Here is a 16,778-nt window from a genome sequence, read left to right as displayed (position 1 = left end):
ATGTGAAGTACTGCTTGTCAAATGGAAGAGAGAGCCACACACACATGAGACTGGCAAGTTTCATGTGGTTTGGAGGTGTGTTGCCTGAACTCTCACTGCCATCCTGCTGGGCTTAAGAGCCTTAGGGGCTCTTTGGATTCCTGGTCGTTGGAACAACCAGAATTATATACGGTGATGGTCTCCGGCCTTTGCAGACCCGAGATCCAGCTTTTAATCCCCAGGCAGCAGCATGGACTTGCTGAACTGCAAGCAAGGGCTGAAGATCACCGACACGGAGAAATGTGTTATAAGCAGTAAAAGGGTCGGTGTTCATCTGTCCATGTGAGCTTTTTAATTCTTGTTTGCTTTCCAGCTTTATGTCATAAGGAATGAACAAGCATGTTAGGTTAAACCAGTTTTGACAAAGCCATCTTCCTCCACATCTGATTTCTTCCGCTTCATTTCCTTAGGTAAACTCCTACTTAAATGCACTGCCTCTCTATCCAGTGAGCCTTCAGGTTAATGGGACAAGACATACACCAGCAGCAGGTAACCACCTCAACATTGGCAGTTAGTGCTTCCCTTGACGTGACTGGTCACTGTTTCCCCAGTGTTGGTAGAATGCTCACAGGACATTGCAGGAGCATGATTAAGAGGACTGGCGCTCACCTCTCGAGTCCTAAACAGCTTAAGGACTCCTGCCCTGCACTGTCCGGTTCTGTTCTCTTTGGCCAGTCCACAGTGGTGAGGTGGGTGGGCTTTTCAGTGCTGGCATCCCTGTTGCAGAATGCCCCTGCCCTGCAAGTCCGCCTGGTGCCTACCCTGTTAACAACCAAGCACGATGCTGAAGCATTTCTGTTCACACCTGAGCTTTCGTCTGAACTTTTATCCCATTCTTTTAGCTGTTTTGTTTTTATGATCCCCACCTGCTCGATAACTTTATGGCTCTACTTTTAGGCTTCAATGATTGTTTTATGCTATGGAGATGCTTTTAGCTTTCATGAACTGCTACGTGTAAATTGTGATGGTTTTATTGTTGGGGGATTTTTTTTATTGTATTTTTATGTCTTCTTTTTCCTCAAGCAGGTGTCTGGAGATGCAGTATACAAACAGTCTAAATAAATGATGGGTTTGTTTGGAAGGCTCACAGACGTTGTGTTGGGTGGGCCAGTGCAGTGCTGCCCCTTCCCGTGAGAATTGCTGCACGTTTCAAGCCTAAACCGGTTGGATTCTGTTTGCAAACAGAATAACTACGGACATAACTGTTAAAGATGGGTGTGACCAGTGTAGGGACTGGATGCATTGGAAAGCTGGAAGTTAGTGTCAACACAGCCATTAAATGCAAACAAGTTCTTGTTTTATTCTTTCAGTGTAGTATATATTGCTGGATACATTCATTTCAATAGATAAAAAAATCTTACTTTGTTCTGCGCCACCGATATGGGGAAACCACTATAACCCACCACTTTATCTTTTTGTTTATTCTTTCCACGTACATTTTTTCTTACCTAAGCTTATAGAAGAAGGTGGCGCAGTGAGGACAACTAGGACATTGTTTGTCTCCTTCTTAATTAGCAAAACAAGCCTGGATGTCCGCTTAAAATATTAGTTTGGTCAGGCTGGCTTTTTCTCTCTTGTAGATGGGTCCAAAAGCAGCACCCCACCTCCCAGTTATTCTGAACTCATGGAATTTGATCCGTTGGCTCCCAGCGACAAAACAGAGTAAGTGATTTTGAAAATGACCAACCAATTGTTTGCTTCCCTTTTATAGTGCACCATAGGCTAACATACACCGATTCGTTCCCAAGTCTACATGTTTCCGTTACATATACAAAACAAGATGTGTTTTTGATCTGAGTGGGTTTTATGTGCTGTCACATCACTCTTGACTCACTGAAACCTTATGAATGAATGACCTGTCATTAAGAGCAAACGGAAGGCTGTGGCTTTCTTTATTGAGCCAAGCCATCTTCTTTTCCTACTGCCTTCAGCTTTTCTAGCGTTACGATCTTTTCTTGTGAATTTTGACTACTCATGAGTTTAACAAAGTACAATAGTCTCAGATTGGTCATTTTAGCTTCTTGGGAGACTTCAGATTTTGATTACCAGGTACTTAATTGTACCTCTCATCTTGTTCTCACATACATCTTGATTGCTTTTTTTATTGTTGAAGCTTAGTGTGCACTGTGACATTCTTAGTATGAATCTCGCTTTTCTCATGAATTTCTCTAAATGGCTATAAGCCATTTTTCCTTATATGTGATGCTTGAACATTTGAATTGGTAGTATTGTTGTTCTTAATATTATACCTGATTCTGCTTAGCTGAACTGTAAATAACGTACCTTGTTTAACATTGGGGTCGGTAAGTACATGGAAAAATTATTAGTTGTTAGGGGATGGTTACAGGTGTGCGTTTGTGGTAAGCTGGAAAAGCCTTGCCATAATAATGCGATCAAACTTAGCATTATGTACAAAATCCATCATTAAAAGCATGCAGTCTCTCTTGCTTATTGGGGGAAAGAAAACCTGTTGGAGGGTCAAATGCAGCCAGCAGACATCAGTTGACTAAAGGCAGGGCAGGTATAATGGGACATAAACTAAGACCAGAGTCGTATGCTAGTAAAGTGGTGTATAGAGTCCAGTTCTCCTGCCCGCTCCAATTGCCTTGTTGAATGTGACATAGTGTAACCCAGTGTTTACCGTGTGTTTTGATTTCAGACCTATTTATGAAGAAATAGATGCACATCTCTTCAAGCCGAGCGTTAGAAGTCATACCAGCTGCTAGATACTCAAGAGGTCCAAGTAAAAGAAAGTATCTTCTTTACCTGCACTAGAGACTGTTTTAATATCTCAAAGGCTTGTCAGTTAAGCAATACTTACTGAATAAGTAGGAAAAGTCTCTCTCTCTCTCTCTCTCTCTCTCTCTCTCTCTCTCTCTCTCTCGCTGTGATGTCTGTGCATACTCCGCCTTAAGTGCATCACCTGACATTAAGTTCCAGTGGGTCATTAAGAGTGCCAGGTTATCCATGTATTCTGGGTTAAAGTCTACAAACCACATACAAATTGCTTTCCAAAACTTGATTCTGGGAAAACACACTGTAACTGATAAATAAATCTTTTCACTCGCACAGTATAATATGCCCTGCTTAATAGAACATGCAATTATTTCCATTGGAAGAACTACAGTAAGGGAAATTAGTGCCAACCTCAAAGGAGAGAGCCTCTCCAAAGCTTTAATTTGGGTTCAGCAGCTAGAGGCCAAGAGAGATGCATAAGGCCTGTGGCAATGGGACCCCTTTTTGAGGGATTGTACCCCCCACCTCCATTTTGCCGTAAAACTAGCTGCTGATTAAAAGACTAGATAATCTGAAGTTTTCTTACAGTAAGTTACTTGATCTCTTCTGAATAGACACTTGCTTGCATAGAGTTATTTAATGCGCCAGTTGTCTTTTTAGAAACTTGCACAAGCTTTCCACAGAGAAAATGTGAATCGCTTATAACTGTTTGAGAACATTTGGCAGGCCTGGAAGTTCTGCTCCGTCTCTCTCTTGCCTTCTGCTTTCCCACATACTTTTGTTTTCACCATTAGACAGTCACTAAATACTGCTGGTTCTAGGTTTTGTGGAAGAAACTGCCAAGTAACCAACTGAAAGGGAAACTGTTTCCAAAGGTGCTTCATTTGGGGGTCATTTTGTTCCCCTCCCCTCAACAACTCAGGTTACCTAAGCAGTTGTTTGGTAACGCTCATATAATATTGAAGAGTGACTGGAAGAAGTGCCTTCTCTTTGCTTAAAAGTAAAATGTGTATTTTTCTCCGTCCACCACGAATAAAAAATGTAATTGCTGACAGCCTCAGTTTGCTCTTCGCACGGCATATTGGTACACTGCAAAGTCTCCCTGCTGTGTGTGTGTGTGCACAATATTTAATTATGTTCTACAACTACTAAAAAGTTTTTATAAAGTCCAAATAAACAAATTATGGTGGAAAACTGAGTTATTACTACCTTATTCATACTGCCTGCATGCCTATACAAATAGGACACCACACAGTGGCTGATGTATTTATTTTTCTCTATTCTTATATTGGATTGAGCTCATGTACCCACTGAGACTTCGTAGTATCTTGGAATGATTTCGGATGTTTTTCTCAATACTAATATAAGTATTTGGAAAATCCCCAGTAGTTGAAGCTGCATTTTCCTGAGGCCAAGATCATCACTCTGCAGACTACATAAATGGCCTAATTTTTAAAAACCTGTTTACCACCTTAGTAAATTTGATTTACCTCATGTAAGATTTTTCCCAACAAAACAGGTGAGGTACGTAAGATTCAGACAAAATTAATCATTCAAGGTTGGATCATTCATAGAAATGCACTGGAGGATGGAAAATGTACATATTATTTTATTTAATTCAATTTCTATTCCACTCTTCCCGCAAGCGGTCTCAAGAGTGGATCACAGCATTTTAAAATGTATAATAAAATAGAATAAAATTTAGCAGCAATATAAATGTCTAAAAACAGCCATGCAAATATTGCCCCCCCCCCCACTCAAGCGAGATAACCCGTGGGACAGGGTGGCCAGTTGTAGAGGGCTACAGAAACCATAATCGAACCCCTCCCCCCATTCTTTTGTAACATAACACAGCTGAGTATTGGAAATTTGGGGATGACAGCTCGCTTCACTTGTGAGAGTCTTTTACAACTATCCAGTTTCTTTAGAGTGAAGATTTTATGTTAAACTATTGTGTTCATTCAGCATTTCAGAATACTAAAGTTAGTTCAGACATGTTCCAAGCCTGTTAATTTTTAGTGACTCTTGAAAACCCATAATCATAAATACTTCTTAATCATTCAGCACCTTTTACATTTGTTATAAGTGACATCTCAGCTGCAACACATACAGCAAGGCATCAGTTATCTGTTTAATGTGATTCTTAAGGGAAGAATAGATCTGGAGTCTTGCTACGTTGGCCAAGTGGTCACCTGAACATCAGCTTGGAGTAGAAAAATCAAGATTAACTGGTACAGTTATACATAGGGGTGTGCACTCGAAAAAGATTCGGGTTTCCCACTTCAGGTTTCCCCCAAGCAAGAAAAAGATTCGGAAAACCCTGAAATCCAAAGTGAGTTTCTAAGTCGCTTCTGAACGCTCCAGAAAGATTCGGAGCATACTGAAGTGACGGGGGAGGGGGAGGCCAACCCCCACCCTTAAACTCCAATCCCACCCTGAAACCCCACCCCCACCCCACTTACCTGACCAGGAGGAAGGCTGGAGCCACTGCTGCGCTGGCCAGTGGAAAAGGCCTTTCCCGCTGCCATGGCCTGCTGGCACAGCTAGTGCCACATGGGCAGAAGTCCTTCCCTGCTGCAGCCGTGGCCAGCAGACAGAGCCATCGCCTCACAACCGCGGCCCGCACAGCCAGCTGGCTGGCAGAGAGGGCCGCTGCCACTGGAGGCCAGCGGGGAGGCAGGAGGACCGCCTCCTCCACCACAGTGCCAGGTGACTGGGGGTGGGGGGGTAGGGATAGGAAATGGGAGTGTAAAGGGCCCTTTCCTGCCGCTTGCAAAAGGGCCCTTTAGACTTAATCCCCAGGGCCCTGAAGGTTTCTGAAGCGACTCAAATCACTTCAGAAAGCTTTGCTTCAGCAGAATCAATTCGGAAATCCCGAATCTTTCCGAATTGGGCCTGATTCGGGTTAAAAACCTGAATCGGAAACCAAAGTGCAGACCCCTAGTTATACAGTTTCTTTTAAAGTCTTGCTGATTTTAGCTTGTTTCAGATTATTCAATAAAATATGTACTCTGGTTGAGGACAATGAAGTACACCACATGGAATAGTTTTGTTTCAAAACGTTTTATTATTCTCTCTGCACTTTTTATTTCAAAAAACGTACACGATAGTGCTAGCCTGGACGTAATGGATGAGAATGCTACATATATGGATGAAATGATTATACCCAAATTAATACTAGTAGTATTGGATGAATCAAACATCAACTCCCAAAAGTGAAGGTACACAATTTCTGTGTATATGTATTTCATGATTCCCATGTAACAACACGGGTAATGAATGCCTACCTGTGAATGAGAGAAATTAGTGTCTTGAGTGATTTTTATTCATTGTATTCAGAGACGTGTAGAAGTTTAATAATCACATCTTCAGAAGAAGCAGACATTGGTATAATTGTACATCTAAAACAGGGTTCCTGCTTTTCACCATCTTCCTCCTCTGCTACAGAATAAATATCGGTGCAGTCTATAAATCATCAGTGCTGAATAGCAGAGGAATCTCCAGTGCAGAGTCCAGATTCCAAAATATTTACTTATAACCAGGGAGAGGTAATGTCTGTCCTTCTTTTGCTTCAAAAAATGTGTAAGAGAGAGTGATCAAGTCAACTCTGGCCATCCTTGGGTCTTCTGCAAATTCAGGATCAATGAAGAAAAACACCGGCATGTCTACTTCTTCATGGGGATTAAGTCGCTGTTCTTCAAAACAAAAGCACTGGATATTTGAAAAAACAACAGTTTTTTAAAGAGCCAGTGCTGCATCAACACTTACCTACAGTCAGTTGCTAAACTAAGCTTCAGTGCCAAGCTCAGATAATACAGCAAAAATCACGAACCATTTCAGAAAATAACACTGTTTGCAACATCGACAAAAAATGTCCCACACCCCTTCCTGCTGTCAAATTTGGTTGTGAAAAGTGACTTGAACAAAAAGCGCTAAACATATTTACTAACAAACAAGTAACCACTAAGGGCAAATTACATCCTTCGTATGTCTGCAGTTTTGGGAAACAGCATATCTGAAGCGCCCAAATTTACTGTTTTAGAAAAAGTGACCGAATGCATAAGGACGAACCGTATACACTGCCCTCAATTCATGGAAAAGAGGCTGGGGTCAAAACATGCTGGAAAGAAGAGCTGTTAATGCCGCTAGAGAGAGACGCTTACAACAGCTGCTTCGAAGGCAGAGGACAGAGGCTAGCTTCTGGCTGGAGAGGTTGGGCTCCCCTTATGCCTGTGCTGGGGGAGGAATGAGCATTTATCTGCTACTAGGTGCTGCTCCTATCACAGATTTGTACAGGATCAAGCTCTTTGAAAACTGAGCTGAGCAGTGGGGCATCAATATCTGCAGCCCACTCTCAGAGCATCATACTTCACCTACTTGTATTTTATTGAAATACTGGCCAGCTTCAAAAGGCACCACATTGTAGGTAGAGATTCCAATTATTGGCTTATCCGTGGGATTCTTTGCTTTGTAAAATGCTAGTGCAGTCTCTCCTGGAACTACCTATAAAGAGAAAAAAGGGGTTTTTTGGTGAGTTTTTTTTGCTTTTCCCTCAACCATATACTGTCATCCAAAATGAACTCGAATTATTTAAATGACAATTACAGGATAAGTTACACTAAGGGCTCATTCATCCAAAATGGACTACCCTGGTGTTCACATGTACTCTTACAGAATTTTATAACACATCAGTGTAAAGTAAGTCTAAACAGGAAAAAAACCCTATCTAGGATTGGAAGTATATTTATCCCTAAAGGTCAGAAACCAAAGAAAATCAAAATTCTTCAGTAGTGTATTACACTGTTCCAGCAAGGAAAGGGTAACAATGTGCTATGAACTCTCCCACTAATTTACGCTGTGCCACCATTAGGAGAACAAGCGTGCACACAGATCTAGTAATCACAGCAAGAGCTACTGTGGTGTAGTGTTTAAAGTGTTGGACTAGGACCTGGGTGATCTTGGGCCTGCAAGTCACAGAACCTCAGCCTAACCTACCTCACAGGGTTATTGTGAAGATAAAATGCAGGATAGGAGAATGTTGAAGGCTGCTCTTAGTCCTCAGTGGGGGAAAGATGGGATATAAATGAAATAAGATTCTCGACTAGGAACTGCAACAGGCTGCTCCGTGCTTACTGGGTCTGAGCCTTCTGACAATACACTCATTACAAGAATAATTTGTATAAACGGAATCAGAATCTAACAATGGATGAAATCAGATTGCACATCAACTCTAGCAGAGTTAGAGTGTGCGTACTACTGTCTTTCCTACTCTCCCCAATTTCATAATTAAATATAAGCATTAGGATCGTCTGCATTTAAGATAAAGGGGTGGTGGCGGTGGAAAGCAGAAATTTAAAAAAAATCCTACAGTGCGCTGAATTTACAGTGCCCGCCCAGACAGCTGTACCACAGTGCAGCCAGCAGCCTTCCAGTGTCTGACCAGGCTAACTGTAAAAAAGTGGCCTCTCTCTTCTCGAGTACTATTCAGCACCATTAGCCACAGCCCTTTCCCCCCTAATATTAGAAGATCGCGCACCAACAGTTTGGGCATCCACACCGATCGATGCCTGCAAAGGAAAATCCGAGGCTTGCCTCACTTACATACACTTCGGTCTGCTGAGGTCTGAAGTTCCACTGGAGACTCGAATGGACGTCTGCGTTGAAAGTGACCTTGACGATGCGGTCTCTGATGCGTTCCATCGTCTCGATCTGGTCCGACCCATGACCGGCCACAGCAGATCCACCAAGCCCGGTGGCCTTAAAGAGAAGTCATCATTATCAACAGCCAGGCTGAACACGCAAGAGCCGCGGCGGGCCGCGCGAACGGGCCACGGGCCCCAGGGGCCGTTCCGCACGGAGAGAGGCGAGCGGAGCCCCCCCCCCCCGCCTCGCCCGCTCACCTGGCAGTACAGCCGGTAGAGCGGCACGGCCGCGTAAGACACGCCCGCCATGCCCACGGCCGCGGCCGCCAGGTAGGTGAGCACCGTCCGGTTCCGGTGGCGCCAGTCCGGCTGCGGGCCGCGAGGGCCGCCCGCGAAAGGCCCCGCGCTCTTCCCGCGCCGGCCGCCGAGGGCCGCGTCGCCATGGAGACGGAGCCCGGCCCGCCACGCGCCCCGCGCTACGGCGGCCGCCTTGGCCCAGCCCCGCCCGCACAGTTCCATGCCGCTGCCCGTCACGCGAACGCGCTCCAGCCGGAGGTCTCGCGAGATCGCGCGCGGCGGCGGCGGCGGACGGGCGCGTGACGCCCCGTGAGGCTCGTCTCGGCTACGGCGGCCGCGAGGGATCCGTTCGCGTTCCCGTTCTGCGCAACTCCCTGCCCCGCCTCCTCTCCAGGAGCGTCTGCGGAACTTCTTGCCTCCGGGCGAGAGAAAAAAGGCGGGGGCGCCGGAGGAGGAATAGAGGAGCTTCGTGGCGGCGCTGTAGGTTTTGCTTCGTATACTTACGGTTTTTCTTACAGAAAACAGAGACAAATCAAGATGGTACAGAGTCCAGCAGACGAACCGACTTGATTGTGGCATCAGCTTCCGAGAACCACAGCGCTCTTCGTCACAGGCAAGAGGCGCCTGACGAAGAGAGCTGTGGTTCTCGGAAGCTGATGCCACAATCAAGTCGGTTCGTCTTCAAGGTGCTGCTGGACTCGCGACGACTATTTTGCCACTACAGGCTAGCACGGGCAACTGCTCGGGGGTCTGAGATCAAGACGAATAGCCGCGTTAGTCTGACTGCAGCGGCGGAAAAGAGCAAGAGCCCAGCGGCACCGATGAGACTAACAAAATTAGTGGCGGGGCAGGTATCCGAAGAAGTGAGCTGTAGCTCACGAAAGCGCCCACCCTACTACTACTAAAACAAAGCCATTTGCACTTTTAAATTCCACAGATATGCCAGACAGCATTTTATAAATGATGTTTTTTATGTTGTTAAATGAGCAATAGAAGTCTAAGTTTGATAAGGAAAGTAAGTATTGCATATATTTCAACTTTTCCCAAAATGCCTATTTTTGTCTGGCCCCGGGGCTTCAAAATTCCCAGAAATTGTACATCTTTACACCTCACGGTTCCATATGTGCAGAAGCAGCATGGCAGAGGCAAGCATTCCCTGTCTCCAAAGCAAGAAAGATCCCGTGGACCACCTGCCTCTTCCCTCCAGTCCCTGGTTCTATGCTGGATTATTTATCTAACCGGGGGCAGGGGGAGACGACTTCCAGAGGGGCTGGTAACGACTGAGAGCCTAATGATCGGTGCAGAATATGTCTCTTGTGAGGTTTTGGTGCAGGCATTATGGAAAAACATCCAGGTTGCTTGCTGCCTGTTCTCCCACTAGAGTTAGAAGTGGCTGAGAACAGAGGAGCTCTTCAGATGGTGGAGCTGGAGCTGGGAAGGAAGGAGGGCTGCATGGGGCTGTCTCTCCTGCCCTCTCTCGTCCTGGCTTTGATGATACGTGTTTACTAGGCTGGGAGGAAGTCCAGAGCAGCTCGGTATGATACGTATTTTATGTATTTATTTACATTATTTATAGTCTGCACAGTACAATCAGTTTCAACATTTCAATAAACAATGTGATTGGGTATATAAATGCAAATTTGCAGTTTTAAAAGTAGCAGGAAGTTGAAGAAATATTAAAATGAGCATAAGCAATTCTAAGACTGACATATTAAACAACATATAATCTATCCAGAAGGATCATCCAGCAACAGACAGTACATAGAAGTCTGTATCAAGCTCTGCTGTGTTCAGGAAACTGTTCCCATAAGTCTGCTGGGTATTGCAGCTGAAGACTCTTCTTAGTGCCTGGGGTGATCGTCTGCGTGTTTACTTAGGAATAAGTTCAATTGACATAATTCAGACCTTCCAGAGGATTTTGTTAATTTCCTCTTTGCCTCCCAGAAGCTCTGTCAATTATTAACAAACGTTTTGAGGAGCCATCTAGCTGGTGCTTGTAGAGAGAGGTGAAATTCAAACTACCCTTCCCGGCTATCATTGCGTTTCCCTTCACTTGAGCATCCTTGTGAAATGCATCTCGTGTGGTTTAGCTCTGTGCTTACTCCCAAGAAAATGTTCTTGGGTTAATATTGTATATATCTTCTGCTGTGGATACTGGGAAGTTCAGCATAAATAATACATTATCTACTCAGAGCAAAGGTTAAAGCACTTGGGGATCTTTAGCTTGGAGAAACGACGACTGAGGGGTGACGTGATAGAGGTTTACAAGATTATGCATGGGATAGAGAAGGCAGAGAAAGAAGTATTTTTCTCCCCTTCTCACAGTACAAGAACTCGTGGGTGCTCAATGAAATTGCTGAGCAGTCGGGTTAGAACGGATAAAAGGAAGTACTTCTTCACCCAAAGAGTGATTAACACATGGAATTCACTGCCACAGGAAGTGGTGGCAGCTTCAAGCATAGACAGCTTCAAGAGGGGACTAGATAAACATATGGAGCAGAGATCCAACGGTGGCTATTAGCCACAAGGTATAGATGGAACTCTCTGTCTAGGGCAGTGATGCTCTGTATTCTTGGTGTTTGGGGAGGGGCAATCAGTGGGAGGGCTTCTAGTGTCCCTTCCCCACTGGCAGACCTCCTGATGATACCTGTTTTTTTGGCCACTGTGTGATACAGAGTGTTGGACTGGATGGGCCATTGGCCTGATCCAACATGGCTTCTCTGATGTTCTTATCCCCAGTGAAACTAAGAAGCTGGAGTTAGAGGAGTGTAGTAGCAAAAATATTTATTTATGTTATTTACAGTCCTCCTTTCTCACTGAGACTCAACGTGGATTAAGCCGAGAATGCATTTGTATGGGTAGCAGTTGATTTTGCCCATTTGAAGGGTGGCACCTGCAGAAGGCCCTGCTCGGATGAATGGATGAATCGAGCTGCTGTGGCAGAACACAGGGAGAGAGGCTGTCCCGTAGATATGAGGGGCCAAAGCTATGGAGTTTCTCTCTCTCCTTCTTGCCCGTTTTAACTTATGGGAAAATCAGGAAGGATATGATTATCATAGTTATATATTAGGAATGTTGTTGTTGTTATTCTAGAAATATTGAAACAATACTCCTGAGATGTAATTAAAATTATAATCATGCCCCTCCTGATGTTCCCGTATGGAATGGGGGAGGGGAGAAATGTACGGCCCCCAACTTGTTCGTGGCACATTAACACTTTACCCTTTAAAGCTTAAACCTCCAGAGGCCTGGTCTCAGGCATATCACCAGCCAGCTTGGGGTGGGGGTGGGGGGTGGGTCTGTAAAGAATATAAATAATAACTGGGGGCCAGGCCTACTCTACTCCGCATAGGACAAGTGTCCAGAACTGGTTGAATGCCCACATCCAGTCTTCAGGTAGTTTATGGCCCTGTAGCCTGTTCCAGTCCCTTTAAGTGGCATCGAAGGCCACTGACCCCAAGAACAGCAAGAGAACAGAGGATGGGCCACAGCTGTGGGTGCCATGTGCCTCCGAATTTTGCGAGGCTTAGCTACTGATGACTGAAGTGTGTTTATGTCATTCTAACAGCGTAGTCCTAAGCAAAGTTGCATTCTTCTAAGCTCACTGTCGTCAGCAGACTTAAGAGGGTATGACTCATTTTATAGGCCTGCACTGTAAATGATGGCAACTGTTTTTACAATTGCTTGACCATTATTTGACTGGCAAATTGAATTACTGCTATAATAGAACAACCAACATTATTTCAGTCAGTTTGATTATCATTTGTGAGTTTGTTGAAATGTTTATGGTTCTTCCCCCACTAAGTCTGTAGTAAGTCTTTTGTTGTAGAATTCATCCTTTTTGTTTTATCTTGGGGTAAAGTAATAGAACCTCAGCTGGTTTCTATAGCACACTTGCTGTTTCGGCATTTGTGTGTTATGTGCTGTCAAGTCTTTTTTGATTTATGATGGCCCTATAAATTAATGACTTTTACAATGCCGTATCGTTTGACACTTTTGCTCAAGCATACTGTTTTAGCATACTTTATATTTTTAAAAAGTTGTCACTGTGAAGATATGCACACTCTCCATAGGAATAACACAGGTGAACATTCATAAACTGCAACAGCTCTGAAATCTGCCTTTCTCGCTTTGTTTTCTAAGGGCTGTTATGAACCCCCACGGAACCAGTCGAGCTGTTTGCCGCATTGAAATTCCAGACTGCCAAAACGGATTAGGTAAGAAGATTCGGCATGTGCTTTAGCCGGACAAACGGCAGAGCTGCTGTGCTCCTTCTGGGCCCTTGCAGAGCACTCGGAAGTAGATGAGAATTGCAGTCCTTAGAAGTATTTTGTAATTAAGTCCGGTATGTTTATTGCTGTGGAGGAAATAAACAGTTTATCTCTCATTTCTTTTGCTTGCTCGACAGGCATTAAAATTATTGGCGGCTATCAAGAGCTATCTGAAGAAGAGAGTGGTATTTTCATAAAGGAGATACGGCCTGGTGGGATGGCTGCACTAGACAGTAAATAATTTCTTTTTACGTACCCTTGGATGTCATCACAGCTGCTGTGAACAGCTTTGTCACTATGTAGTGATTATTCTACTTTTAATTGTGGTCTTTTGTATATGCTTTAGGCGCCACTAAGAAAAGGGTAGACATGAGGCATGTGTTAGGACTGAAGTCCCTCTGGCTCGCATGTATACAATGATATTCAGTAGTATATGGAATTGTAAAAGCATTGAATGGATTCTTCATAGCAGAGATGGGCACAAACCAGAAAAAAACCGTGCGGTTCGTGGTTTGTCATGTTTCACGAACCTGCCCCAGTTCACGAATCGGTTAGTTTTGGTTCATGAAAATGTCACTTCCAGGCCAGCAAATCACCACTTCCAGGTCAGCCAAAGGTCACTTCTGGGTCTGCAGAAGGACTGCAGGAAGTGCATCCCCTGTTGCCTAGGAAGCTGATTGATCAGCGCCAGGCTGTCTTCAGTGATGAACTGAAAAACGAACCAAACGAACCAGCCTAAACTTCGTGGCGGTTCGTCAGAAATGGGATCTGACGAACCACTGGTTCACAAACCATGAACCAGACTGGTTCGTCACGAATTTGGGTTCATATTATGGTTCGTGCCCATCTCTACTTCATAGATAACAGCAGGATTTGAGTCCAGAAGCGCCTTGGAGACGAACAAAACTTTCAGAGTGTAAGCTTTCAAGAATCAGAGCTCACGTCTTCAGACAGGAATGTGCTCTGACTCTCGAACGCTCACTCTGCAAATCTTGTTGGCCTCTAAGGTGCCTCTGGACTCAGATTGGGCTGTTCTACTGCAGACTAACACGACCACTCACCTAAACTACTTTCATGGATAATGTAGCATTTTATCTCCGATGGCACTTTTGGCTGAGATGATACATAACACAAAAAGCTCATCCTTGGTATCTGTGCTTCCTCTGTCGAGTTCCCATAGCTGACCCATAGTGGTTATTTCACATAACCACTATGTGTTTTTTTAAAAATATGATCCATAATCACACAGTAGTGGTAGCAAGGCGGGAAAATGACATTTCATTACTGTTCAGAGGAGTTAGCCGTGTTAGTCTGTAGTAGCAAAATCAAAAAGAGTCCAGTAGCACCTTTAAGACTACCCAATTTTATTGTAGCATAAGCTTTCGAGAATCACGTTCTCTTTGTCAGATGCATGGAGGGCAGAAGGAAACTGGCCAAATATAGAGGAAGAGAGGGGGGGAAGGAGGAGAGGGGGGATGTAAACAACTCCTTTGATATGGAGATGCAGACAGCTCCTTTCGGTGTGGGGATCAGTTTGCTTGTGTAAAGATTCAAAGGAGTTTGCCGTGTTAGTCTGTAGTAGCAAAATCAAAAAGAGTTCAGCAGCACCACCAAGACCAACCAATTCCTCTGCAGCACAAGCCTTCGATAACCACAGTCCTCCCCGCCAGATGCATCTGACAAGGAGAACTGTGGTCCTCGAAAGCCCATGCCAGGTGCCACTGGACTCCCCCTGACCCCGCCTCTGTAAAGGAAATCAGTTACCTGTGATAATGAGATAACCAGCTTGACAGAGTCAAATTTGCATATGAATTCCAATTCAGCAGCTTCCCGTTGGATTTTGTTTTTGAAAGGTTTCTGTTGAACTACAGCAACCTTTAAGTCTTCGATGGAATGTCCTGGTAGATTGAAGTGTTCTCCCACTGGTTTCTGGACGTTGCCATTTCTAATGTCAGATTTGTGTCCATTTATTCTTTTGCTTAGAGGTTGGCTGGTTTGTCCAATGTACAGAGCAGAAGGACATTGTTGGCACATGAGGGTATATATCAGATCGGAGGATGAGCAGCTGTAAGAGCCAGAGACAGTGTAGTTGATGCCATTGGGTCCTGTAATTGTATTCCCTGGGTAGATATAGGGGCAGAGCTGGCATCTGGGTCTGTTGCAGGGCCTGGTACCTGTGCTGGTGGCTCTGCTGGCCGATTCATGGTTGTGAGTGAGAAGTCGTCAAAGGTTGGGGGGCTGTCTGTAGGCAAGGAAAGGTCTTCCACCCAGGGCTTCTGAGAGAGAGGTATCATTTTCCAGGATGGGTTGTAGCTCACTGATGATACGTTGGATGGGTTTGAGCTGGGAGCTATAGGTGACAACCAGCCGTGTTCTGTTGTTAGTTCCTTTAGGTTTGTCCTGGAGCAGGCTGTTTCTGGGTACTAGTCTGGCCCTGTTGATTTGTTTCCTCACTTCATTTGGTGGGTACTGTAGCCCCAAAAATGCTTGTTGTAAATCTCTTAAGTGTGAGTCTCGATCGAGAGCATTGGAGCAGAAACGGTTGTAACGTAAGGCTTGGCTGTAGACAATAGACCGAGTGGTATGTTTAGGGTGGTAGCTGGAGGCATGTAGATACGAGTATCGGTCTGTTGGTTTCCGGTATAAGGTGGTATTTATCCATCCATTATGTAGTTTTACAGTGGTGTCCAGGAAGTGTACCTGTTGTGTAGAGTGGTCCAGGCTCAGGTTGATAGTAGGGTGAAAGTTGTTGAAGTCCTGATGAAATCTCTCAAGGGCTTCCTTCCCATGGGTCCAAATGATGAAGATGTCATCCAAGAATCTTAAGCATGGCAACGTCCAGAAACCAGTGGGAGAACACTTCAGTCTACCAGGACATTCCATCAAAGACTTAAAGGTCGCTGTAGTTCAACAGAAACCTTTCAAAAACAAAATCCAACGGGAAGCTGCTGAATTGGAATTCATATGCAAATTTGACTCTGTCAAGCTGGCACTGAATAGCGACTATGAATGGTTATCTCATTATCACAGGTAACTGATTTCCTTTACCGAGGCGGGGTCAGGGGGAGTCCAGTGGCACCTGGCATGGGCTTTCGAGGACCACAGTTCTCCTTGTCAGATGCATCTGGCAGGGAGGACTGTGGTTATCGAGGGCTTGTGCTGCAGTGCTGCTGAACTCTTTGATTTTGCTACTACAGACTAACACGGCAAACTCCTTTGAACCTCTACAGAAGCAAACTGATCCCCACACCAAAAGGAGCTGTCTGCATCTCCATATCAAAGGAGTTGTTTACATCCCCCCTCCCCCCCTCTCTTCCTCTATATTTGGCCAGTTTCCTTCTGCCCTCCATGCATCTGACGAAGAGAACGTGATTCTCGAAAGCTTATGCTACAATAAAATTGGTTAGTCTTAAAGGTGCTACTGGACTCTTTTTGATTTCATTACTGTGCTACACTTATGATGTTTTCCTAATTTAGGTAGATAATTAAATGTATGGCTTTTTTCTTTTTTCTTCGGCACTGACTGGAAAGGCAGCATAATAATATCTTAGATAAATAAAATTATGTTGACACATTCAGTCACTGGTTCAGTTCAGGTGTCACATTGAATCATGGTTAGATTTAACTAGCTATGGCTAGTGCGGATGTCCAACGGCAGGCCTCTCCACTAACTACCGATAGTTGGGGTCCATCAGACCAAGACCTGAATCCGTGGTTTGATGTTGGTTGTTAACCAGAGTTTGTCCTAACTATGGTTTCTTTTTTTTTTTTTAGAAAAGTTTTTTATTGGGTT

General features: G+C 44.5%; 3 protein-coding genes across 6 annotated transcripts in view; 2 read left to right on the top strand and 1 right to left on the bottom strand.

Moving 5' to 3' along the window:
* TOM1L1 (target of myb1 like 1 membrane trafficking protein) overlaps positions 1-3,973 on the top strand; it is an 84,526-nt gene extending 80,553 nt beyond the window's left edge. For both annotated transcript variants that reach the window (XM_054977472.1, XM_054977473.1), the window contains 3 exons: positions 450-528; positions 1,620-1,701; positions 2,699-3,973. In XM_054977472.1, the coding sequence (XP_054833447.1) occupies positions 450-528; positions 1,620-1,701; positions 2,699-2,765 (228 nt within the window). In that variant the 3' untranslated portion in view covers positions 2,766-3,973. The remainder of the gene's footprint in view (positions 1-449; positions 529-1,619; positions 1,702-2,698) is intronic.
* A 1,849-nt stretch (positions 3,974-5,822) lies between these two features.
* On the bottom strand, positions 5,823-8,954 carry LOC129328189 (cytochrome c oxidase assembly protein COX11, mitochondrial). The gene is made up of 4 exons (XM_054977056.1): positions 8,676-8,954; positions 8,377-8,532; positions 7,153-7,278; positions 5,823-6,486 (listed from the first exon to the last, which is right to left on the bottom strand). The coding sequence occupies exons 1-4, from the start codon at positions 8,934-8,936 to the stop codon at positions 6,304-6,306; spliced, it is 726 nt and encodes a 241-aa protein (XP_054833031.1). The 5' UTR covers positions 8,937-8,954; the 3' UTR covers positions 5,823-6,303.
* Positions 8,955-9,084: 130 nt separating this feature from the next.
* The window catches only part of STXBP4 (syntaxin binding protein 4), a 251,066-nt gene continuing 243,372 nt past the window's right edge, over positions 9,085-16,778 (top strand). For all 3 annotated transcript variants that reach the window (XM_054977054.1, XM_054977055.1, XM_054977052.1), the window contains exons 1-3: positions 9,085-9,194; positions 12,858-12,931; positions 13,123-13,218. In XM_054977054.1, coding sequence (XP_054833029.1) covers positions 12,865-12,931; positions 13,123-13,218 — 163 coding nt within the window. In that variant the 5' untranslated portion in view covers positions 9,085-9,194; positions 12,858-12,864. The remainder of the gene's footprint in view (positions 9,195-12,857; positions 12,932-13,122; positions 13,219-16,778) is intronic.

The sequence above is a fragment of the Eublepharis macularius genome, chromosome 4 (assembly GCF_028583425.1).
Source record: "Eublepharis macularius isolate TG4126 chromosome 4, MPM_Emac_v1.0, whole genome shotgun sequence".
Taxonomy (NCBI): domain Eukaryota; kingdom Metazoa; phylum Chordata; class Lepidosauria; order Squamata; family Eublepharidae; genus Eublepharis; species Eublepharis macularius.
This window is presented reverse-complemented; position numbering and strand designations above follow the sequence as displayed.

What these genes read in the sequence shown, in the direction of transcription:
- LOC129328189 (XM_054977056.1), bottom strand. Translation starts at nt 8,936, where the DNA reads ATGGAACTGTGCGGGCGGGGCTGGGCCAAGGCGGCCGCCGTAGCGCGG. An exon ending in TCTACCGGCTGTACTGCCAG is followed by an intron (nt 8,533 to 8,675) that starts GTGAGCGGGCGA and finishes CTTCTCTTTAAG; the next exon opens with GCCACCGGGCTTGGTGGATC. An exon ending in AGTATTTCAATAAAATACAA is followed by an intron (nt 6,487 to 7,152) that starts GTAGGTGAAGTA and finishes TCAAATATCCAG; the next exon opens with TGCTTTTGTTTTGAAGAACA.